General features: G+C 44.7%; 1 protein-coding gene across 1 annotated transcript in view; it reads left to right on the forward strand.

Annotated features, from left to right (window-relative positions):
- The window catches only part of flt1 (fms related receptor tyrosine kinase 1), a 29,391-nt gene extending 4,867 nt beyond the window's left edge, over positions 1-24,524 (forward strand). The window contains exons 4-30 of the mRNA XM_080514713.1: positions 389-513; positions 4,461-4,620; positions 4,747-4,883; positions 5,213-5,384; positions 5,555-5,672; positions 5,822-5,991; positions 6,111-6,258; positions 12,593-12,716; positions 13,111-13,219; positions 14,607-14,915; positions 16,420-16,566; positions 16,654-16,785; positions 17,807-17,913; positions 18,455-18,590; positions 19,175-19,279; positions 19,622-19,735; positions 19,956-20,044; positions 20,504-20,582; positions 20,691-20,788; positions 20,888-21,010; positions 21,188-21,299; positions 21,409-21,508; positions 22,245-22,350; positions 22,562-22,659; positions 22,835-22,904; positions 23,023-23,114; positions 23,226-24,524. Coding sequence (XP_080370839.1) covers positions 389-513; positions 4,461-4,620; positions 4,747-4,883; positions 5,213-5,384; positions 5,555-5,672; positions 5,822-5,991; positions 6,111-6,258; positions 12,593-12,716; positions 13,111-13,219; positions 14,607-14,915; positions 16,420-16,566; positions 16,654-16,785; positions 17,807-17,913; positions 18,455-18,590; positions 19,175-19,279; positions 19,622-19,735; positions 19,956-20,044; positions 20,504-20,582; positions 20,691-20,788; positions 20,888-21,010; positions 21,188-21,299; positions 21,409-21,508; positions 22,245-22,350; positions 22,562-22,659; positions 22,835-22,904; positions 23,023-23,114; positions 23,226-23,394 — 3,449 coding nt within the window. The 3' untranslated portion in view covers positions 23,395-24,524. The remainder of the gene's footprint in view (positions 1-388; positions 514-4,460; positions 4,621-4,746; positions 4,884-5,212; positions 5,385-5,554; positions 5,673-5,821; positions 5,992-6,110; positions 6,259-12,592; positions 12,717-13,110; positions 13,220-14,606; positions 14,916-16,419; positions 16,567-16,653; positions 16,786-17,806; positions 17,914-18,454; positions 18,591-19,174; positions 19,280-19,621; positions 19,736-19,955; positions 20,045-20,503; positions 20,583-20,690; positions 20,789-20,887; positions 21,011-21,187; positions 21,300-21,408; positions 21,509-22,244; positions 22,351-22,561; positions 22,660-22,834; positions 22,905-23,022; positions 23,115-23,225) is intronic.
- The last annotated feature ends 812 nt before the right edge of the window (positions 24,525-25,336 follow it).

A 25,336-nucleotide genomic window follows, 5' to 3' on the forward strand; every position in this document is an offset into this window, starting at 1 on the left:
CACTAAGATCGATTGCGTGCCTGCGCGTGTGTGAGAAGGAGGCTAATTGTTTTCTTTATATACATTTTCTCACAACCTCCTAAAATCAAACAACGTCGGTCCCTTGCACTCTGTGTATTGATTGCAATCTGTTGTTAATCTTAATGAAAGTTGTCGCAACAAATCTAAGGGTTTTTCGTAAAGACACATTTTGAAAACCACTTTTGCAATTTTTTGGAAAATCAAAATTTCATGCTCATGTTTACTTGCACCTGGCATCACTTGTTTTTATAGGTTATATCAGTGTATACATTTTTTTTTTTTTTCAAAGCCAGAGTCCTTGTTGATATAAATATATTTCACACGCTTATTGTCATGCATGTCCCTGACCGCAGTGTTTGGGTTTCAGACAGCCAGCAGCCATTTGTGGAGCCTCCAGATATGAGCCCGGGTGTGTTGTACATGAAGGAAAAGGAGCCGCTGGTCATCCCCTGCCGGGTCACCCACCCCAACATCACCACCACACTGGTCAAGGTCAGTGCATGAAACAATCCAACGTATCCAGCGTGTTACTAGTTGACGTGTGTTTCAAAGCCGCGGCTGGTCGTCACAGTATCCACACACCCGCGTCTTTCCGTTTTTGTCACACCAGCGTTGATTTCCTCGGCTATTCACGCCATGGACTGTCCAGTTGTTTCTCTCTGTCCAGATCGTTTGCTGCAACAGTTCTTATCTTGGCAGCCATTACTCCGTGGCGTGTGTGTCCGTTTGTTTGTGTCCGTCTGCGGATATGTGTGAAAGTGTGCGCGCGGATGTGTTTGTGAGTGTTGGCACTTGAGTGCTGAGTGAGGGAGGGAAAGTGCACCGAGTTACCAAGCACAGAGAAGAGAGCATTCGGCGGGGCTCGCCGCACTCACTTGACGCCTCGCTGCCGCGCGCGTGTTTTTGGCTGCCGAATTAGACAAAACTGTTGACGTTAAGGTCCGCCGCAAAAACACACCGGGGGCCACTTTCATTACTCACTTTTTCCATTCAAAGGAGGGCCGCTGTTTGGCACTGTTTGGTACCCCTGGAGACAGGACATGGGGCCGAAGTGCCCTGTTGGCCCCGGGCCAGCAGGACTTCCCACATCTTGCCCTCCACCTCGCCGAGTAGAAGTAACGGCTGCCAACTTCATGCGGGTGATTCTTTAAACAGCTGTCCAAGCCTGGTGTAGGAAGCAGAGGCAGCTACCGTTGGCCGAGATCAAAGAAAAGTCTGTTTTCTTTCATTAAGAGTGCCCGTCACTCCTGTGACAGCTTGTGCGTCAAACCAACAACACGAAGGCCACAGTTCAATATAAAAAGCTGCTTCTCACTGAGACATTGCAGCGGAAGAATACTGACAGAGTGCTGCTTAAAACTGTGGCGCTTTTTTTTTTTTCAAAATTATACTCATTTATTTTGTGTTTGCGTGTAAAGGCTAAGCGACACTAAACAATTTTAGTCAAGTGTCACATACACACATACAAATAAAGACAGCAGAGGCTAAAATGAAATAAATAATGACTTTGGCATTAACCTAACGGGCCTGGTTAGTCTGAAATACCCAGAGATCCCAGGTCACCAGAATTAAACTCAGACCTTGTTCTTGTGAGGCAATGGAGCCAAACACAGTCCTGCCCTATTCAGTCTGTCAATTGAGTTATTGGTGTAATTTTCATTTTACATGACTGGGTTATCCAATAGAAAGATAATGGGAATGTCATATCTTTTTGAGAAAACGTTCCGACTCTTGTCGGCTCATTGGAATCAATACAATTCTCCTGCGGGAAATATGAAAGTCGAAGACATTTTGAGAGGCAGATGATACCGATGGTGTGTAATTGACTACAGTTACTTCTATTAAAATCAGTAGAGTTAATTCATTAGATGCTGCTCCGCTGCTTCTACTAAAGAAACAAGCCCTTGCATTAGTTCTGTTTGTCGACTTCAGTTTACTTTCTCTAAATAGTGAGACCACAGCTGTTCTGACACAAATGAGCAAAGCTGTCAGACTAATGATGGATCCACTCATTCGGTTTCACTGAAGTTACTTCACATGGTGGAATGAAGATGCTCAATAATGTGAATTTTGGTGCTTCTTACAGAAAATGCAGTCTTGAATTGGAAATGAGAAGAAAAAAAAGCTGAATTTTAACACTTGATATAAACTACCAGTATGCAAATATCTTTTCTATAGGGAACCAAATTACTGCTTAATAATGTTAATACAGTGCAGGATCTATTTCATATTTATGTTGTTTGTTCAGGATTAATAAGATGCTTAGTTTCTATTAATTAGTTCCTCATTTAATTAATAACAACAGTTGTCGCTGATGCTGAAGCTCACAGTCGGCTCGGCGAGCAGAACAGAGAGACTGTATCTCGACTGCTGTTTTCACAAACGTCAAACTTTAGTGAGTAGAAAGTTTACTTACACTTCAGTGATTGCGAAGGTGTCCATCGTCTAATAAAAGCCACTAGTGAATTACTCTTTACATGTGTTGCGATGTTACCGTAACTGCTGACAATATTTAGCACAATTGCGGAAGTTTTGTTTGGGCGAGGTGTGTTGGACTGAATGTGGAATATGTCACAACCTCACACACACACACACATGTTTTTGTCTTTGCGAGTGCCTTGGAACCATGAAGGTAATTATTCTAAAAATGGCTCTCCTGCTCTTCCTTCATCTCCCTGCACTGAACCGGGAATCTGCTCTGTGCCGCAGCCTCTGGAGTGTTTTTTTCCTGGAAGGACTTTGTACTTAGCTGAGGTCTCCAGTGTGACCCCTCTTGGACGGGAACAGTACCCAGGAGGCCCCGCTTTCTCTCCTTTGCCATGAAAGTGAGCGTGGGGTCCCAGCGGCCCGCCGTGACGGAGTCGAGCTGCGTTTCCAGTCAGAATGTCTCTATCCTGTAGTAACAGGATGCAAGAAGATGGACTTGAGTCACATTTCTCACATCCTGACGCCTCCGACTCCTCAGCTCCGCCTGTTTTCTCGCCACCTTCTCGACAGTTAGAAGATAGGGGGGTGGGGGGGCACAGAGGGCATGGAAACTACTCACAAGGAGCAGCAGCGACATCAGGAAGAGGAAGCAGTTAGAAGAATCTGCTTTACAGGACTGAAGAGGGAGGAGGAAGACCTCAGTGGCGTCTTAGAGGGTCACCTCACTCTGGGAGGGGAGGGAGGGTATCAGCCGGTTCATGGTGGGAGTGCAGGAGAGGGGGGGGTATATGTGTGTGATGGTGGTAGGGGGGGGGCGTCTACCTGTTCCCCTGAGAGAGGGTGGGAGGCTTCCACTGTGTCACAAACCTTCGAGTAAACATTTCCTTGTTGCTGCCTCCAAGAAAACAAAAGTTTAGCAGTTACACAAGTGTCCGTGACAAAGTAGCCAAGGATTATAAAACCAATAGGGGGGGGGGGGGGGGGGGGGGTGATGGATCCCCTCAAATCTGTAGAGACTTTAATGAAGCCTCAAATCTGACAGACTTCTGAATAACAAACAGAAGGAAATGCTCAAAATGACGACAAGTGTGTATTTTTGCATATATTCACCTTGTGGTGGTAAAGTAAGAAAATGATTATTTTTGGGGCCTCATTTCAATTCTGGAACTTCATTATTGATGTAGAAGTTTGCCCATAAAGTGATTGGACTTGGACTTGTGTTTTTTGGGTTCATTCATCTTCACCAGCCGATGAAAGAAGGAGAAAACTAAACTTGTGTTTTTAAGTTCATATTTTCTTGACTGATAACCATCACTGGCACTTAATTATTATCTAATGTTCTATATTTATCAGAGATGCTTGGTCATTCTGTCGTGCATGCAGAGTCATTGCGTGTTGGGCAAAACCATACTTAAATGTTGTGTGACATAACATTATGTACACTCTTGTAACTGTTGTGAATAATAAACAGTTACAAGCCTCAACCTTAGCCAGAAACACACGAGTGACTGATTAATATCATAAAATTAATGACAGATAGAATTTTTCCAGTAGCTTATTATTTCAACCTGAAATCTGTTGCTGCGTCTATGACTCACTTTTCAGGTTTTTAGTCGGAGTGTTTTCTTTTTTTTCTTTAAGTTTGCTATTACAAATATCTTCTTTTCACTTAAGGAGGAGCATCCCATTAATCCAGAACTGTCTGGAACATACCAGATATCTAAATTTAAGTATCCAAAATTTTCAAACTGTTTTCAACGAAACTGTGACGCGTTCGCTGGGCATATCTAAAGTTTGATTTAGCTTTATAAACTCTATCCGCGACGCTCTGCAGTTTTGTTTATCAGAGCTATTTCTTGTGTCTTAACTCCGGCCAGACCTCACCAGACTTTATACGCTTCTAATGAACTCAATCCAACCGAAAGAGTTTGGACACCACCATTTCACTTTCGAAATGACTCTGTTACAGTGAAATATGTCATGGGTGTTGTCTTCTCTTGCTTCTTCCACAGTTCCCCAACCCCGGCTTCAGTCCGGACCAGAGAAACATTATCTGGAGCAGCAAGAAAGGCTTCACCGTCCGAACTCCCACCTTGTATTACATCGGCCTCTTTCAATGCCAGACCGTCGCCGAAGGCGTCAAGTCACGTATCTACTTTGTGCACAGACCAGGTCAGCATCGGTTCCTCTGCAGCGCCCGTATAAGTCACACATAAGCATGGAGCCAGGCGTTCCTGTGTAATGTCACTCACAGCTTGCGACGCATATTTCCTGTATTTCCTCTCTCGCTTGCCGCAGTGAGTAACATCACAGAGGTGTATCTGAACAGCAGTGGACCCGTGCAGGCCCTGAAGGGAGAGCGACTGGTCCTGAACTGCACCGCCACCGCCGAGCTGAACACTCGCGTCAACATCAGCTGGGACTACCCTGGAAAGGTCAGAGCCAGAGACACACGCGGGTTTCCGATGAAAAATGCCCTCTGATTTCTCCAGAGGTGAACAGAACTGGGGATATTCTCACCGTGAGGCGAGGCAGTGAACAGCGACATGCACATGCAATCGTCAAAAATAGCACCTCAAAGCCTCTTTAGCATTATATTTCAGGTCAGGCGAATCACATTTGGTGGATGACTTTCTCTTTTACAGTAAATATTCTATCAAAATCATGCTTAAGTGAAATACAGTCACCATGTGTAACTATGTTGTATCTCTCTGTGGCTCCAAGGAAGGGCTAACGTTGTTGTATACTTTCTCTCAACCCTCAGAATAACAATGCCGCCTTCACTTCTAAAAGGCTCCTGAGACACCAAACACACATGTTGTTCTACAATATTCTGACCATCCCGAAACTCCAGCGCTCAGATCGAGGTCTTTACACATGTCGTGTCACCAGCGGTAATCAGAGCAAACAGCAGAAAGTCACTGTTACAGTTTATGGTGAGTATGCCGGTGAGAATCCAGCAAATTTAAGCCATGGTCACTCCCCCCCTTTAGTTTGAGGTTTCACTTTGACGTTTTCTTCAACCACGCTTCCTCTTCCTCGCCAGCGCTGAATCACTTGGTGGTGAATGAATGAATGTTCATCACTTGTGTTATGTTCATTTCAGACCGTCCGTTTATTCGCCTGAAGCCCAGGAATGGATCTCTGATGGTGGTGCAAGCCGGACAGAAATCCTACAGACTCACACCCAAACTACGAGCGTTCCCCGCACCTGAAGTCATCTGGTAAGAGAAGATAAACTTGTCTGTCCTCCTGAACTGACCTCTAATTCCAAATTACTGCCTTCTTTAAAACTCTTATTTATACTGGTATTCATCCCGTTGCTGAGAGTTTAGGAAACCTCTCATATCCATAACATTGATTTCATTGACAGGTTGAAGGATGGCATGGTTGCAGCACAGCGATGCTCAAGATACCACATTGATGGAAGTTCCTTGATCATTCGGGATGTTGCAGAGGAGGATGCCGGGAAATACACTGTACTTGTACGAATCCAAGAACACGGACTTTACCAAAATCTCACTCTCACACTCGTGGTCAATGGTGAGAGCCAGTGAATACATTCTTCACGTAACAGTTAATTTGAGCCCTGACTCTCTCCCTCCGGCAGTGACTAAGATTTACTCTGAGTTGCTGTGCATTGTCTGCTTCTCTCCTCACAGTGAGCCCTCAGATAGGCGAGAAAGCGGTGTCGTTGCAGGACCCGGGCTCAGTGCCACGGGGGAGCCGGCGAGCCCTGCACTGCACATCTCACGGGGTCCCTCCTCCACACATCGAGTGGCTCTGGCATCCCTGCCCGTCCAAAGGCCTGTGAGTAGCGCAGGGGAGCCTGCAGAAAATATGTGCATGATTTTGTCGCCCCTTCGAGCGTACCACAGTTTAATTGGTATTTTGTATCTCTGAGTTTCATAGATATCAGTCCTACCGACTCAATTCAGGGAAAATACTGAACTTTGAAGATAATTCTTATTCTTATAATAATAATAATTATTATTGTTGTTATTATGTAATGGAATAAAGTCAATTGGTCATAACTCAAATTACAATGTATAAATATGATAAAAATGTTGGATAAATACAACTGGACAGCAGAAGCTAAACATAATAATGAGTTACATCCAGACACACAGTACAAATAATGATGTTTATTATTTGATGGCGTGCATGCGTGCATGTGTGCATGCATGCGTGTGTGTGTGTATGTGTGTGTGTGTGTGAGATTATGAAAAACGAGACATGTTTTGTCTATTTCAGCATGTGTTCAGACAGTGCTTCCGTCTCGTAACCAGAGCAGAGGCCTTTAGGGGCCTTTCATGTGCGGGAATGTGTGAATATGTGTGTGTGTTTGTTTGTGTGTGTGTGTGTGTGTGTGTGTGTGTGTGTGTGTGTGTGTGTGTGTGTGTGTGTGTGTGTGTGTGTGTGTGTGTGTGTGTGTGTGTGTGTGTGTGTGTGTGTGTGTGTGTGTGTGTTCTCATGCCTGCGTTTGTATATTGGTTTGTCTCTGACTGTCCGTATGTCCTTTTGCATACATTTGTTTTAAGCTTGTACATTTATGTCGTGTGTGTGTGTGTGTGTGTGTGTGTGTGTGTGTGTGTGTGTGTGTGTGTGTGTGTGTGTGTGTGTGTGTGTGTGTGTGTGTGCGTGCGCGTGTGCGCGTGTGTGCATGTGTGTGTGTGTGCACACACATTCACAGACACAGTTCAGACTTGAAAGGACAGATAAAGAAAACACACTTCAATAGAGGCCAGTTCCGTGCTCTCAGTCACAAATTGTTGGTTTCTAAATCAAACGCTATGATTTAATGAATTTCCCGTTCAGGACGCGGGGCGAGAGGCCTGTTTATTATTGTGATTGCACACTGTATCCTGTGATGCTTTTTCTTATATCTGACACACACTCTATATAAAGAGTTCTCATGAGAAATGGCCCAGCCCAGTGATGCTCGGGGACAGTCGTCATTGAGCCGACTCAAACACACACACACACACACACACACACACACACACACAGACACACACACACACACACACACACACACACACACACACACACACACACACACACACACGGGGCGCCCCGACTTTGTGCAAGCACTTGGCAAGACGTATTGATTGAGTCATTTTGTGGAGGCCAGACACTTATTGTGTTCCTCTCGACGGAGTCAGCGAGGTTAAGTATTACCTGAGAGCGCTACGGCCACCGCCCATGCTCAATCCCTCCTTTGAGACGCACAGACTCCATCAGTGTACTTGAACCTTGACCCCGGTGCTCTCGCCAGGCGCCGTGCCACGGGGGCCTTTCATCCCCTCATCCATTCGTCCTTGCCAAATATCCAAAGTAAACTTGGTAATGTACACAAGCACCGTTATCTTCACTGGAAGACTGTCTGGATTGAGTGATGGTGTTTCCATCATGCAGAAATGCATACATGTAGCAGGGGGCTTATTTTCACTTTTCAGACAAAAGACTGAGAGTAAAATAATGAATGTAAGGTTGTGTATTGCGCTAATGTAGAAATGAAACAAACGTATGAGAACGTTTTCACTTTGTTTTGCAGTAAGAGGTTAAATGCAATCTGTGAAAGCAAATGAGACACTTCATCAAATCCAAAATGAGTTCATTGATGCTTGTCGGGTTAATATGAGTTCCATGGTCAAATTGCCTGTATTTAATTGCAGAACAAATGTCAAGCCAATTAAATAAAGTTTAATTGGGCAGAAACATTCCATCAGATTGCATTTGGCCTCTTAACTGCCTGATTTATGGCCCTTGTGAAAAACTCTGTTCTGGTTCCACATGTGTATCTTTAGACTGGTAGTTTTGGTTGGATCCTCATGAGGCCCCTTGTTCTTTGCAGCCCGGCTGCACCTCGAGCCTGACGCCATGCCGGAGGAGGCCCAGGGGCAGTGGACCAGGCCGGGCCGGGCTGATCGGGGAGCCTTGCGCCTGGGTCCTGGGTCCACTCCTGGGTCTGGCCCTGGGAACCGCGGCGCTCTTATCTGGCCCGTGCAGGAGGCGCAGTGGGCTTCCTGTGCGAAAATCAGAGCGCTTTTCCTCTCGTTGTTTGGCTTCCTCTCCGACGCGAGACGCTTCCCAGCGGCGTGATTGTCCCTTCGTCTTCAAACGTGGCACAGTCCGCTTCCTCAAGAGCTTGATCTATTCTTGAGAGCACTACCCACGCCCCCCCCCTCCCCTCCCCCCCCCCCCCCCCCCCCACAACTCCGCTGCCCCCCGTACACATACCTCTCCAAAACCCCTTCCCTCACCAGCTCTGCCCTCCACCCCGACCCAGCGTCCTCCACCTCGACTCCGCATCCCTCTGACCCTGGAGCCCCACCACCACTCCATACTCATCAGGGCCTCTCCACAGCAGCCAGACGCCTCAGTGACATTGCCACAGAACCTAAGTGATGATCCTGTGCTTGCTAAACTGGAAAGCGAGGACAGAAACTTGCAACACTGCTGAGCAGTGACGTCCAGGAAATACAGGAAACCAGGAGTTAAATATGCAACTACTGAGGATTTAAGGACACTTGCTTTGCTGATTATTTATTTATTTACTTGATTCTCCCAATTCATGTCCGCCCCGTCACCAGGCTATCCTGTGGTTTCTTGCTTTCAACGTTTCACGGACATTTTGAGCCAGAAGAAGTGCAATTCCATCCTTCCACCTGCCACATTTCTGGAGCTGCTTTGCTTGTTTTGTGTGTCCTATGTGGTACTATAATGGGTGCATGGACTGTGCTGTCCCAATCCCTGATCTGATCCTGACATCCACATAAAGCTGTGAGTTTCTGTTAAGCTTAGCCACCGGTAGAAGGTCACACGAGCTTACCTTGGACGGATGAAACAGAAGAGAGGACGACTTTTGTGTTCTTCACCATGGGATGCCTTCAGTTCTCTATTAAAAGACTGACGGTCTGCAGACACCTGCCATGTAGGAAGTCTGCGAGACCAGAGACTCTCCTTCGTCGTCCACTGTCGTCCCATGTCAAAATGTCTTCTTTGTATGTCAAACGATATCTCCATAACAAGCCTGTTGTCTTTGTATTTCAAGTTCATATCTAATTGTATGTGTGATACTACAAACCATTTTAAGTGAAAGCGTGTCATAAGTGTTTGAGTAAGCGCCACGTCTGTGTGTGTGTGTGCGTGCGTGCGTGTGTGCATGTGTGTGTGTGTGCGTGCGTGCGTGCGTGCGTGTGTGTGTGTTCGTGCGTGCGTGTGCGTGTGTGTACAGGTGTCTGCCGATGTGATTCAGTCCTTGTATACAGATGTTCTATGAGTAATATATGAATCTAATATTTAATAATTTTATACAACTAACTTACATATGACAAATGACAATATTTGCCAGCTTTGTATGAATCTGTTAAGATGCATTGAGATGTTATATCGGTTGTTTGTGTTTTTGCATTAAACTTTGCTTATATTTGTGTATTGGTTTATTTGCTCTGTGGTTATTTCGGGGTTGAGACAGGAACAGCCATAAACGTTGTATTCCAGGCTACAAAACAAGACAGGAAGAAAAGGCAGGAGGTGACCCCCCCCCCAACCCCCCCACTGATGCGCAACTCGCAAAAGTTCAGACATATTTCCAGACATCTGCGGCTCACCCTGATGGCAGGCACACACTGATGTGAATGTGGATGTGTGTCTGTGTATGCATGGATGTGTTCAATTTATGTGTGCAACTAACATTTATGTCTACGCCTCCATCCTACTAATTGCATTTGTGTGTGTGTGTGTGTGTGTGTGTGTGTGTGTGTGTGTGTGTGTGTGTGTGTGTGTGTGTGTGTGTGTGTGTGTGTGTGTGTGTGTGTGTGTGTGTGTGTGTGTGTGTGTGTGTGTGTGTGTGTGTGAGAGAGAGAGAGAAACTTTGAGTGAGAAAGCTTTTCCTGGGAAGCGTGGGAGCGCTGGCTGGTGCGTCTGATGCTTTATGTGGAGCTGTGTGTGTGTGTGTGTGTGTGTGTGTGTGTGTGTGTGTGTGTGTGTGTGTGTGTGTGTGTGTGTGTGTGTGTGTGTGTGTGTGTGTGTGTGTGTGTGTGTGTGTGTGTGTGTGTGTGTGTGTGTGTGTGTGTGTCAGGCAGGGTGTGTGGTGTCATGCACAGGGTGGGTCATTTGCACACTATCTCGATGCCAAGAGGAAGAGCAATCAGGGAGCAGAGAGAAACCAAACTCAGGGAGGATCTCATGACGGCGAGGATGCAGACAGAGACAGAGCGCAGAGAGCGGAGGGGCAGTGACATATCCATAAACAGGCAGAGGGATCAATAAACAGTGGAAATGATCGTTTACATTGAGGACGATGAATGATGTCTAAATAAAGACGCTTTATTTTACTGATAGGATTCATTCTCAGCTGATAGTGTTTTGAGGCACGTCATTTAAAATATTTGAACGTTATCGAGTATTTATAGCTTATCAAACTAAATGTATCCCTCCATTTTGTATACAGCGTTGTCTAATAAGTTGTAGGGTGGTGGAGCTGATCCCAGCTGACCGACTGCACCCTGACAAACCAGTCAATGTGAATACAGTAGCCCCTATGGCCAGTTTCATTAGCCTGTTACTTACATTACCTTTGACAGCAGCGTCAACTGCTGAATGGGTTTTTTGGGGTTGTTTTTGCAGCCATCCAAAGTTTCAACAATAAACATTTTTAATAAATAGCTCATTGGTTCTTTAATGTAACAAATTCTCTTTAATATAACAAATTGTCATCAGAAGCATTCAGGTTAGCCCACAGTAGTGTCAACCTTATGGTTCTCAATTTGTGACATAAAATGATATATTTGTTTGTGTTGACACTCACTTAGCTGTTTTTGATATTTTTCATCAACTTTTTTCTTGTCGTACCCCAAATATTTATGATTTTATATTATCTACACTGTAAAAAAAATATTGATATATTCTGGAAATGTGGCCGATTCAATGGTTGAGCTCAAATACACAAGCATATAACACAGCAACACCTTTTCATAGATATATATTAATATCCTGTCCGAGCTTTACGGAGAGCAAAAGATCCTTTCTGCAAGGTATTTGCATGTTCTTCTCGTACTTGTGTGGCATCTGTCTGGCAGCTGGCAACGTGCAGTTGGTGACTAAATTGTCTGTCGCACAGATTAAACCAGCAAAACCTTTAAGGTAGGACAAGACAAGACAAACCTTTATTGGTCCCACGCGAGAGAAACTACAATGTCACAGCATCTCAGTAGACGGTCACACTGTATACAGTACTAATACAGCACAATGCCCAGCCAGTTGAAAAAAAAAAAGATTTAACAAGAAAAAGGTATTGCACAAATTGCATGGTGATGATTGTGTGGATTCAATAATGAATATACTCTAAAACAATTATTCAAGTGCAAATTTAAATCGGAACCTCAAAAGACACGCTCCAAAGTTGCATTAGATGACAAACAAATGTTTTGCACACGCTGCCATCACCTTTATAATTAACTATTAGTTAACTTTTAGGAGCAGCAGTGAGCATACTCGCATCGTATAGTGGAAACGTTCTTTTCTCCGTTCAGATCTTTCCCGTTGAAAACCAAACCACGCAACAGTGTTGCAGAACCACACCACAGATTGTGCGGTGTCCGAAATTCTCGCCATCTGGGGAGGTGCATTACGGAACCGCGAAGCATCTTGCACAAGCTCCTGCTTCCCACAGCTGTGCGGCATTAGTTTATCTGTGGGTTTGGGCTTGTGAGAGTGCTTTAAAGGGCAGGAACTCGTCTTGAAAATGTGGGATGCTTTGTTAAGAATGGAAGGAAACTAATCCGCAGGATGACTATACCACCTCTGCATCCTTCGCAAGTGAACAATCCCGCATTACGTAGCGCTCCAAAGATCCACTATTGTCAGCTTCCAGGTCCGGGAAAGAGGACATTATGTGACTGATTAAAATGGTATGGTGATGATGATGATTATGTGAATTCCGATGATGCATCACGCGGCGAAGATGAAGGCGTTTCCCTGGTCTTCCCTCGGCCGCCCTCCTGCTGAGCACAGCTGAGAAAACCACTCACACACCTGGATGCAACATAAAATGACTTGTGTCAACACAGCTGAGTCCCTGTCTCTGTCCTCCCTCTCCTCCTCCTCCTCCTCCTCCTCCTCCTCCTCCTCCTCCAAGGTGTGTGTGTCCAGCGTCCTCCTCACTGTGGAGCCCCATGACAGAGACTCTTCCTCCCACGCCTACATACAACCACATCCTGAGTGTTACTCACAGAGAGGAAGTGCTCCAGGGGAAGAAAAAGGTATCAGAATTTAATGATGAGTTAAAAATAAATGGATTTGTAGGGGTTTTTTTTTTTTTTTTTTTTAAACATGTTGGTGGGGGAAGAAAAAAAAAATCAGCACACTGATTACCAATGGAAATGAGTTTGCATAGCTATTTTTTTTTTTTTAAAGACAGACCTAATTGTTATGTGCCATTTGAATGACCTGACCATATAGCGGGTTAGAAATCTGGCTCAGAAACCTCTATTGTCCCTCTCAGTGAGCCCATGGAAAAATCTGCGATCGTCGACAAAGATAGCGAGCACGAGCCTAATAAGTGTGTGGGGTTTTGTTTTTTTTCTTCTTCTTTTTTTTTTTTTCATAATAACCTGAGCGTGGGTTTGTTCATGCGGATGTGTGTGCTTTCCATAGACAGTGGGAGTCCTGACTGTGGCAGAGGCCTTTGTGTCTGGAGTGTATCGCTGCATCGCCTCCAACTGTGTGGGCACCGACCAGCTCGACATTCCCTTCTACATCACAGGTGATCCACAACGACTTGACTCAAAGGCGTCACTCATCCATCCATCTTGAAAACACTCCTATCTGACTCAGGTCGCTGGTACCAATCCTCGACAGAGAAGCAGTCTCCATTTAGCCTGCATGCATGCTTTTGGGGACAGTTGGAATAAAGTGGAATATATGTGTAGGAAATCAATGCACGCACAGAAATGAAAAAAATATAACCTCCACACAGAAAGGTGCCGGAGACCTGAGTCAAATCATGGGTATTTTACAAGGTGGGAGTTTGAACCTTCTGCACCCCGTGAGGTTTTCACAGATAGTATTAACCCGTTCAGAAATATGATCTTGAAGTAGTGGCGTGGTGAACGGTGCATGAAATAGAAAGACAGGTGTTTTTTAAGTATGTTTATTCCAAACATATTTGCCATTCTGTTTTTGGGGAAAGTCACACTCAAAGTCTTTTTCTTACGGCGTATGTAAAATTGATAGCACTGTATTAATCCCGAGAGGGGAAATAGATAGATAGATAGATAGATAGATAGATAGATAGATAGATAGATAGATAGATAGATAGATAGATAGATAGATAGATAGATAGATGAGTTTTTAAAGACAGGTTGTAACTGGATGTTTTTATTGTAAAATGTGTCGTGAAAGCAAAAGAGAAGGAAAGAGAAATATCTGCACGTAGATTTCAAACAACGTGCTGCACGACACATCCAAACAGTGAAAACGTGGTATTGTTAGTGGAGTAACAGAGTAACAGAGTAACAGACACTGGTCAAGGCGTCTGGCAGGACAAAGCAGTGTACGTGCACGACAGTGTGGTGTGTTGTGATGTAAAGTTAGATTTTGCCACCGGTGATCCAGGTTGGACTTTTTTCTTTTCTTCCCCTCAACGTGTTCCATGTGTATGTATGTGTGCGGTGGCGTTGGCGTATGAGCAACAGCGAAACAGGAACCTGGACCCTTATCGTTCCACTTCTCTGTGCAGTGCACTTCCTTGGACTGGCAGGTCCGCTTTATTTCGGGAGGCCTTGGGGTGTTTGGGAAAGATAAACACTATCTGCCATCAGGAAACTCTCAAGCCGTTTCCACGGGAAGTTTCAAATGGCTAAAGTAAATAAAAAAAAACGCTTTTCACTGTATTCCACTAGCTGCTTTAACCCACAATAGCCATTCAGCATTGTCATCAAAGGTTATACAGAAATGGAGGATTGTGGGGATCACTTCTCCGCGTTTCAGACACCACTCAGGATCCAGACTCGCACGTCGAGAAACTTAGACGGCTCATTCATCTCAGGCAGGAGACCCGTGAAGGGTTGTATTTTGTTCACATTTCCTTTGCCTCCATGCGTCTCCCTCCCTGTTAATCCGTCTCGTCACCTCCCCCGGTGTTCCCGCAGACGTCCCAGGGGGCTTCGGCGTGGCCCAGTGGGAGGAGGCCAGAGAGGGCGGAGACCTGCGCCTCACCTGTTCGGCAAACAAGTACCTGTACAAAGCGTTGTCGTGGCAACGGGCGGGCGGCGCGGGGGGCGTCCGATCCCTCCGCCCTGTGCTGAATATTCAGCAGCTCGTGTTTGGGGAGTTTTCCAACTCTCTGGTCCTGGTACTCGGCAACCTGACAGCCGGAGACTCGGGAACGTACAGATGCTCCGCCCACCACCTCGTCACAGGGCAGGAGACACACCTGGACACGCAGGTGGTGGTTACAAGTGAGTAACATTCATGCATTTATTACATTTATTTTACCATTTTAAGACCACCTACTCAATTCCACCCTAACGTTTTTCGAAGCACGTGAATTTACCCACGTTGTAGTTGTATGAAGAAGGTTTAGTGACAAATGTAGACATATCAATATATCTGCAATTCTCAAACCAGGTTAGTTATAACAGGTTGTTGTGAATGAAAACCCCTGAAAAGCCTGACACAACTAAAATGTATTTTTTCAGCTGAGTAGTATTATTTTCTATCAGTCGACCATGTTTCTTGTCTAAATCTGCAGTCTCTTCATGTTTTTTGTGTACTTGTATTGTGCATACAAACAAACACCCCCCCGGCCTTCTCTCACAGAGGTTTTGCTGCTTGGGAATTGGGTCCCCTCAGTTTCCTGGGGCCCCACCCTATCTTTGCTCCTGCTCTGCAGCTATGCACCTCTTTCACGTGGGAATGAGCTCTCGTCTGGAGGAAGAGCACACAATGGCATTTCCCACAATGCCACATTTACAGGCCCCTGTGCAGGGCTGCAGGAACAATCAGCCAATCAGACACTGTCAGACCCCGGCCCTCGTGGACAATCATCAATTGTTGTCCAGGAGGAAGATAGGGGAAACAACAATCAGCCGCTGCGGTTAAGTGACTTTTCTCCGCGTCTTTAACTGCTGGGCTCTATACAATCAGGGCTCAACGCGTCAAACTTCCTCCCACAGGACCTCCACAAGGGAATTACTAGAGAGACAGGGTGACCACAAAGAGAAACCAAGGAAACCTCAATGCAGAGGCAGAAAAATCATCTGCCCAGGGTCATCAATCCGCAGTGTGGAGTCATTTTGGTCCATGAGAAATTGTTTTCCAAGTCGTGCAGTTCCCTCATAGGGCAATGACACATGATGCAATAAGACATTGTTAAAGCTTCTTGGAAATGGCTTTGTGTCACCGGCCTGCTGAGTGTGAGTATGAGGCCCAGGAGGACCCGAAACGTCAGCTGACTCACAGGTTGAAACCAAGGCCACTCTGCTACACTTGTGTCACCACCAGTGCACAGTTATTGTCCAGCAGTGGCACGGGTCCAACAAAGTGTGGGAAAAAATAGCTACTGTTTCACTTCATCACAAATCTATTTTTGACTTTAAGTAACTCAGACTGTGGTGCAGTGAATGAGTCAACTGGTAGTTTTTTTTTACGGTAATTTGGTGAATGAAAGATGTGAGATCCATTTATTGTTTTAGCTCGGAAACCATTAATATTATTATGCGTTGTATAAATAACTATTGATTCTCCTGTCTGTTCATTTGAAACTTTGACTCGCCGTCACTTATTGTCAGTATTTTAGTCACAACATGCAACCGTTTGAAGTTGAAAACCTGGCGAATCCGCTATTTGTTCAACGATAAGAAAAACAATTGGAACTATTTCGTGGATGATTTGAACAGTGCGTAATTCAAAAGTTACCAACATACTAATGCTCCCACTGTGTGTTTATGTTTGTCCCCTCAGTCCTCGAGCCTCCGGTGCTCATTCATAACCTGACCGACTGCACCGTCAATGTGAGCAGCTCCGTGACCCTCAGCTGTCCGTCTCAGGGCGTTCCGACCCCGACCGTCACATGGTACAAAGATGAACGTGCTCTGCTGCAGGGCTCAGGTAAAAAGACAGCCAAACAAAAAACCACGCTGAATACATGGACACTGGTTGTAACCTATCTAACAAATGATTCCCCACCTTCTTTAGGTATCGTCATGTCTGCAGTTGATGGGACGCTTCATATTGACAGGATCACAGTGGAGGACCAGGGTCTGTACACCTGCCAGGCCACCAATGAGAGAGGGTCTGCTGAAAGCTCAGCACATATATGGGTCAACAGTGAGTACCTGTTTTGTTCAAACCTCCCATTCTTTGACTGGCTGTTCCCTCGGACCAGAAGTCAGGGCACCTCCATATATGACCATGTCCAAAATGTTCATTGTTCTCGGTTCCGTAAATAGTCTGGGTGTACAGACGTATAGCACAATGTGTCACGTTGTTCTTCATGCGGCGTGGAGGGCTCATTCACAAAGGTGGGGCTGTGTCACTTCTATTAATGGACGATGATGAACTTCTGTTTATCAATAGTGAAATAAACATTGATCAAAGTACTTTTAAATGCACACGGCCTTTTGTTCAGTTTCCCCTATTTACACACACACACACACACACACACACACACACACACACACACACACACACACACACACACACACACACACACACGCACACACACACACACACACACACGCACGCACGCACGCACCTATACATGCACATACACACATGCAATAATGTCGGATTCACTTCCTAATCAGACCAGGTCTGACAGCAGCTGTGTGTGTGTGTGTGTGTGTGTGTGTGTGTGTGTGTGTGTGTGTGTGTGTGTGTGTGTGTGTGTGTGTGTGTGTGTGTGTGTGTGTGTGTGTGTGTGTGTGTGTGTGTGTGTGTGTGTGTGTGTGTGTGTGTGAGTGAGTGCGTGTGAGGAAGGAAGCCGTCTCCCGTTTTTATTTCCTCCGGAAGGGTCCAGCCTGCATCTCAGAGACGCTCTGCGCTGTTGTGAGCTGTGCACTCCTTCACTGTCCCATTAAGAAGGACAAGAACAAATAAACGGAGGATTTAAATGTGGAGGGTGGAGGGTGGAGGGTGGAGGGTGGATGGTGGTGTTTGTGGTGAAAACACAGTGCCCCCGTTTGGAGAGAAGATCAAAACATCAAGCAATTATCCTCACTAATCATCTCTGGTTTCTCTTCCCAAGGTTCCCACGGAGGTCAAATACTTTGGATTTAGAATTTTATTCTATTAAAGTTCTACAATTAGACGTCATCACTCCTTATTGTGAGTGTGTTTGTGTTTCCAGGTGCCTCAGACTCCTCATTTCTGGAAATCCCGACTCTCACCTGTACCTGTGTGGTGGCCACGCTCTTCTGGCTCCTGCTCACGCTGTTTATACGAAAACTGAAGCAGGTGAGGGGGAAAGAGGAAAGAGAAACAAATGTCTCGTCTCCTTACACTCGTTCATACTTTGTCACCTCAGTTATCATCATCATCCTGACGTTTGCTTTAAACGCAAGTTGTCAATACTTTATTGTGTTTGAGTGTATACACAAACCACATGAATGGCTTTAGGGCAAACAGAATTTGTTTTGTTTTTGGAGAAAAACAAAAGTCTGATATTGAGTCTGCATGCAATTAAAAACAACTCAAAACTCCTTTGACACTTGAGATTAATTGAGATTCGACTTTGGGAATGTTATTATATAACATTCAATGCAATGTGCCTCTAAAATATGTGTTCCGTATTGATTTCTCCACGTATCATTGGTAATAATATGGTTACTGCTTTATTTAAATTTTTTTTAACCTAATTAGTGCATCTAACTTTGAGCATTTTATGTTTCCTGTCGCCTTTTTATTTTGAACTATTTACATGTCGTTTGTTGTGGTTGCAGCTGACTAATCAAATTTCACTCATTCATCCGGCAACATCCTGTGTTTTTCCCCACAGTCCAACCGCTCCAACACCAAACCAGAGTACCTTCCAATCATCATGGACCGAGGAGAGGGGCTGGTGCAGGAGCAGTGCGACAGACTACAATATGACCCCAGTCAATGGGAGTTTCCTCGTGAGCACCTTAAATTAGGTATCCTCCTTTAATCAATCAACGAGATTAAAAAGAAAATAAAAAATCACAGAGTTATGTATGATATTCATCTGAGAACCAGACGAGGGAGATTTTGGGAAGGCTGTGGGCGAGAAGGGAGGTTTTTTTAAGATCATGTAACCGATACAAGGATTTTTCTCATAGGCCTTATCAGGTTATTATTGGGAGTGACTCTCATTCCATTAATCAGACTTTGTGTCTGCGTTGTCTGTGCAGAGCTAATCAAGTCCAGCGTTGGTCTGTGTAAGTGGTGTTTACTGGAACTAATCAGCTCTCACTATCATCAGGGTGGGTCTCCATTCGAGTTGGTGGGGTCGTCTGTTATCAGCGTCTCACATCTGGGATGGATGAGAATAAATAATTAAGAGAATTGTTTCAATTAGACACAAAAACACACCTCCTGTTTCCGTGTCATTAAATCTGTATCTCTCTCTCTCTCTCTCTCACTCTCTCACTCTCACACACACACACACACACACACACACACACACACACACACACACACACACACACACACACACACACACACACACACACACACACACACACACACACACACACAGGGAAACCTCTGGGCCGTGGGGCTTTTGGTAAAGTGGTCCAGGCCTGTGCTTTTGGGATCAACAACACCAGTGGCTGCAGGACTGTCGCTGTAAAGATGCTGAAAGGTAAAAAAAAAAAAAAAAACATCTTTGGTCCTTTATTATATCTGGTATTTTACTAAAAACCACATTTTTATTCCGGTGCATGTCACAATCAAGACATTGGAAAACAATGCAAAGTTCATTTTTTTCACATGCAAAGTCAATATATATCAGAGATTTATGTCAAAACTCTTGAATATATCAGTCTTCTCATCAGATAGGGTTAGAGCTGACCTTAGATCATGAAAATCAATACAAAATAATGAATAATACCAATATCTCAACAATCGTGTGTGTGCAGAAGTAGCTGATTTGAATCTCCAGTGATATTGTCGTTTGACCCGCTGTCTCACTCGTATCCACTAGAGGACGCTACAAGCAGTGAACACAAGGCTCTTATGACTGAACTGAAGATCCTCAACCACATTGGAAACCACCTGAATGTAGTGAACCTCCTGGGGGCCTGCACCCAGCCTGGAGGTGTGTGTGTGTGTGTGTGTGTGTGTGTGTGTGTGTGTGTGTGTGTGTGTGTGTGTGTGTGTGTGTGTGTGCGTGCGTGCGTGCGTGCGTGTGTGTGTGCGTGCGTGCGTGCGTGCGTGCGTGTGTCAATAGTATTTGCACCTTTGAATCGTCCACTTGGACATGTTGCGTGTATAAGAAGTATTTATTCTTTTTGGTTGCCTGTCCTCCGTGTGCACAGGGCCGCTGATGGTCATTGTGGAGTACTGTCACCATGGAAACCTCTCCACGTTCTTGAAGAACAAGCGAGAAGTGTTTGTACACAATCGGGTGAGTTCATCTCGCAAACCGTCAGAGATGGTGCTGTGATAGTCCCCCCCCCCCCCCGCAAGAAGTGGCCCCTTGGCGTGCAAAGGCACTTCACACATGTCATTGCTGGTACAACACTCTCAACCTGTTTGTGCCGCACACACGCTTACAAAATCCTACTCTCAAAACTCACTTCTGCAATCTGTTTGAGCTCGGAGGTGTTATCTGTTCATGAGCAGGATGTTATACTTCCTAATTTTCTCCAGAAGTTTGCGCATTACTGAAAATTGCGTTGTTGTTTTCTCTTCTCGGCACTATGTTTATTACTCACCGTGACTCATAAATCAAGTAACTTGATCACCAAAATCCTGCGTTTTAACGGGGCGCGTTCGCCCATTCTCCCCGGCCCTCCAGATGTTTGAGTGTTTCAAATGTCACTTATACAATATTTGACCACAGTTACATAATTTCTCCCCATAGCAGCCAGGTGAAGGACGACACAGAGTGCCAGGACGTGTTCCCAACATCGGGGCTGAGTTTGACGCTCAAGACAAGAAAGGTGACATCCTCAGCAAGACTTGAGACTTTGGCGCATGTTTTTTTCTACGACCGTGGATAACTCATCTGCTCTTTCAAATCCCCACATCCCCTCTCTCTTTCCCTCCAGAACCCCAGTCCTCCTCCAACTCCCCACTTTTCCCCGAGGATCTCATTTCTTTCAGCTTTCAGGTGGCGCGGGGGATGGAGTTCCTCGCCTCCCGCAAGGTTTCTCCAATACTTCTTCTGTGCGACTCTTTGTGGGTGCATGCAAAGGTTTGTTAAACATTGTGTGACAATTTGTCTGTTTGTTTGTGTCGGCGTTAGTGTATTCACAGAGATCTGGCCGCAAGAAACGTCCTGCTGTCAGACAATAACGTGGTGAAGATCTGCGACTTTGGCCTGGCCAGAGACATCTACAAAGACCCCGACTACGTCCGCAAAGGAGATGTGAGTAATTCATAAGAAGTTAATACTTCAACGTCGAGATGACAGCTCTGGAGTAATGCAGTCAAACCAAAACAAATGGACTGTTTGTGGAAACAATTAAAAACTAGTCCGCTGTCCACTCATTGATGAAAATGTTTTATAACCACAATGTCATGCTGTGCTCTGATTGGCTGCCAGGCCCGTCTCCCTCTCAAGTGGATGTCTCCTGAGTCCATCTTCGACAAGCTGTTCACCGCCCAGAGCGACGTGTGGTCGTACGGCATCCTGCTGTGGGAGATCTTCTCTTTGGGTACGAGGGTTTTTTTTTTACCCCCACGTAGATCTCCTCGACGTAAACGAGACGCACCGCCGGGAAAGCTTAAGCACATATTAACAACGGTTAACGGTTTTCCTGCCAGGAGCGTCTCCATACCCGGGTCTCCACATTGACGAGGAGTTCTGCCACCGACTGAAGGAGGGAACGAGGATGGGAGCGCCAGAATACTGCACGCCGGAGATGTGGGTCCATAGCCTCTCGCGAGTGTTGGACGTTCAGGAAATTCTGTTTGAGGAGCTGGAAAGAATTCAGCAGACTCTGGGACGGTGCCGAGAGTACAATACACATGTCGTTGAAATAGATATCTCAGAGAACGTATTTATAAAGAGAGTAAACCAGATTGCTGGGATCCAGACAGGGATGGGTCTTTGTGTCTATGAAGGCACGGAGGACTTGGTTTGAAGGTCTCAGAGCGTGACGACGGCCCCGAAGTGGAGCGTTGTGGGTGAACAGATAAGGTGGCGCCTCCAGAGTTCAGTGGCAGTGGTCACTTCCTTTCTGTCAGTGGTTTGACGCTCCGAGATCACAGCAAGAATATCGGACTGTGGGATCTTTCTGCATTGAGTTTTCTCAAGCTCCGAATGCGGGTCAACACCTGCGGTACATGCCACTCTCTCTCTCGCTGTGCTACACCTCTCCAGGGTGTAGCCTGCCTCCACAGTGAGCTGGGGTGAAGTTGGACGAGGTTTTATACATAAGACGCATGGATAGAGATCATCACTGACATTTCGTGATTACAAATTACAGTTCCGATTCCACGACTCCAAAGAGTACACGTCTATATAATACACACCTTTTATTTCAAAATTTTGCAGGGTAATTCAATTATGTGTTTCAATTTCATAGATTATTTGTCACACAAAGTTTGTGTTTTCTTGACGGTGGCTCACAGCCGTGTATTTTGCATTTTGCATTCAGCTACAGCACGATGCTGGCGTGTTGGGAGGCGGTTCCCGCGGATCGGCCCACCTTCGCCAACTTGGTGGAGACACTTGGAGACCTGCTCCAGGCGAGGGTGCAGCAGGTCAGAGGCTTCGCCGTTCGGGGTTCTTCACAAGGCCAAACGAAACGCACGTGTCTTGGGGGAACGTTTGATGGGGAGATGAACGAGGCCAAATCACTCTTTACTCATGGGTTTTATTTCTGCATGCGTCTGGTTGTTCATTCTGTTGCAATAGGAGCATCCGGGCTCGATCGATGATGTGGCTCAGGGTTTGTCGTTTCTCAATCGGCAGGACGGAAAAGATTACATTCCTCTGGGAACTTCGCCGAGCGGAGACTGCGGTCGCGGCGAGGCCTACAAAGAAAACCCGCTGGCGGTCACGAATTTAAGGTGAGGAAATAAAAGAGGAGTAAATTGTGAAATTTGCAGAGAAATATGAAAAGTGAAAGGAGAGAGATGGGAGACAGCTGTCTGGTGCAACTGAAACCAACAAATATCAGGAAACAGGTTGAGCAAACTGAGAAGTTTTAAAGAGGTGGTTTGATTGTGAAACGGATCTTTCCAGTTACATGAGGGGTATGGCCACACTTCAGACTTTTGAAGAGTTGCCCAGTGAGGATCCAGACAGCCCTGACGTGAGAAAGCACCTTTCCTGCTACTTTGCAGACACCCACAAAGCAAATACATTTTTTTTTAAAAGACACAACTATTATTGGAGAAACCCAGGATGCATGATTGAATTCTGTGTTTTAGGATGAGCAGAGTGACAGTGGGATGATCTTGCTGTCGGAGGAGCTCAAGCGCATAACGAGGACCAGCAGCCCCAAGAGCAGAAAACTCAGCAGGTGGTGACTTCGTGTGAAAAATCAAGCCCTGTTCTGTCGAGATCGTGGAACTCGCTCGGGAATCATCAGCGCGGACTCGCGTTTAAAAACCAAGTCGTGTCTTTTGTGCAGGTTTTTTCCCTTTACCAAGTGTGGAGAGAGCCAGATGTCCTTCCAGTGCAGAGACATCGCGGGTCTCCATGACGACCAGCCCGCCATCACGCCGTGCGACTGGGAGTCTGACGAGGGCGGATCCCCCCCGCCAGACTACAACTCCGCCTTCCTCTATCCATCCCTTTAGCGTTTCTCTATTGTCCAACGACTCTCTGACAGCTCTATACCAGGGTGTTTATTATTCTAGATTTTCCCGCTCATCGGCATTCGAAACGTACTTCGCTTGTGCACCTTTGCTGTTTGCATACTCTACCTCATCACAATATCGCCTTCTGTTCGCGCAGGGGTCCCGACCTTCCAAGTAGTTTTGTTTTTTTCTTTCTGTTTTACAAACAAGTTACTTTGATTGTACACAATTTACACTTATTTTGCAAAATCACATGCTGTTGCACAACAAAGCTTCCTCACAGCTATGAAGAGTCATATCAGCTTTTCTCCACGTGGCGCCTTCTGAGAGCAGCTAAACGTTTTACCTGACAGTACTTCACCCCTGCAGCTGTGCAGATACTTTATACTCACCAGCCTTTAACTATTAGAGCTTCTTGTATTGGTACCTCATACTCAGAGCTTTGTGAAGAGGAGCGCCGCTGTACTACATTACTGTTCCTCTTACACGGCCACTATATGCTGGAAAAAAATAGATGTTATATTATATCGACTGTATTATATTACAATCAGACTGAATGTGTTCATCATAATTCTGTAGTTACGTCATGAAAAGGCTTAAATTCAACATTGTGAATGAAATTTAGGTAGTAGCGAGTAGTAAATGAACCTTCAATTGGAGTCATTAATATTAAACCCAAAATTGAATCAGTACCTCTATGAAACACTGTGAAGGTTGATACCATGAGTTTCACTGGATTCAAAACGTAAGTACTGTAGTTGTATCTAATCTGTATTAAGTATTCCCAAATTTGTGAATTTCTAGACGTTTTGTGCCATTTTCAATTTGTTGCAATGATCTACTTCCCTTGGTTTGATTTTATGTTATAACAGTTAAAATGTTATTTTAAAACAATGAGATGTTTTAAAAAAAACTATTGCATGAATGTTTATTGTTTTGTTTTACTTTCATTCATAATCCAATCACATTAGAAGAAAAAAAAATCCACATATATGGATCCAGTTTCAACCATCCTAAAGATTTACAGTTATTCTTAAGTAACAATTCAAATGATTGATTATCAAAGAATAATTGTGTGAGTATCTGCAAGTTAAAATGATTATGATGTATTAAGTCTCCAGTTTGTCAAATATGGGATGAAAAATGAACTGAATAAAACCATATCTGCCATCACTGCTTATATAAACGCCTAATGTGTGGAGAGAAGCGGTTTGAAGTATTCTATTTCATATATTATTTTAATGTAGGTTCATCATCGGTAACAAAGCCTCAGGCACATACACAGAATGATACATTCTTCAATACAACCATAACACGTTTAAGAACTAATTTATTGTAATTGTGCGACGATATTTCACAAATCTACCTTATGGAGTCTTAATAGGTTCAGCATTGAACTTTGCATCACTTCATTAGAATTTTCAGTTAATTGATTGTTGTTTATTCATATTTTTAACCTCCATCTCAGTTGTTTGAGCACAGATACACACATCTGAATCCAGGACACTAATCTACTTGAACCTGAAACCTGGAGCTTTATATCACTTCGATTTAACATTCAATTTAATCCAATTTTTTCCTGAACGTTAACTGAGCTTTTAACTACATGTAATCATGGGTTATTCAGTCTGTTTTTAAATCATTAATCTATTTATTTTTTTCACAAATTCTTATTTTTGCCACTTTTACATCTAAAAAACATAATTAAATGACATTAGAACCCAAATGACTGGTTGCTGCTTGAATATTCTAAGATGAGGTAAAATGCAGGATTAAGAAATTCTAATCAAATTTGTAACTGTTGTATTTGAATTTACAAACTACAAATAGTGAATTCATTTAAAATATTCATGCTGCCAGCCCACTAATTGAACAGCCAGCTTATTGTTTTTTGTTTACTGCCATGTCAATATTGTCACGTTGCAACAAGCATGTCTTTCAC

This window comes from Blennius ocellaris (genome assembly GCF_963422515.1).
Source record: "Blennius ocellaris genome assembly, chromosome: 19".
Lineage (NCBI taxonomy): Eukaryota > Metazoa > Chordata > Actinopteri > Blenniiformes > Blenniidae > Blennius > Blennius ocellaris.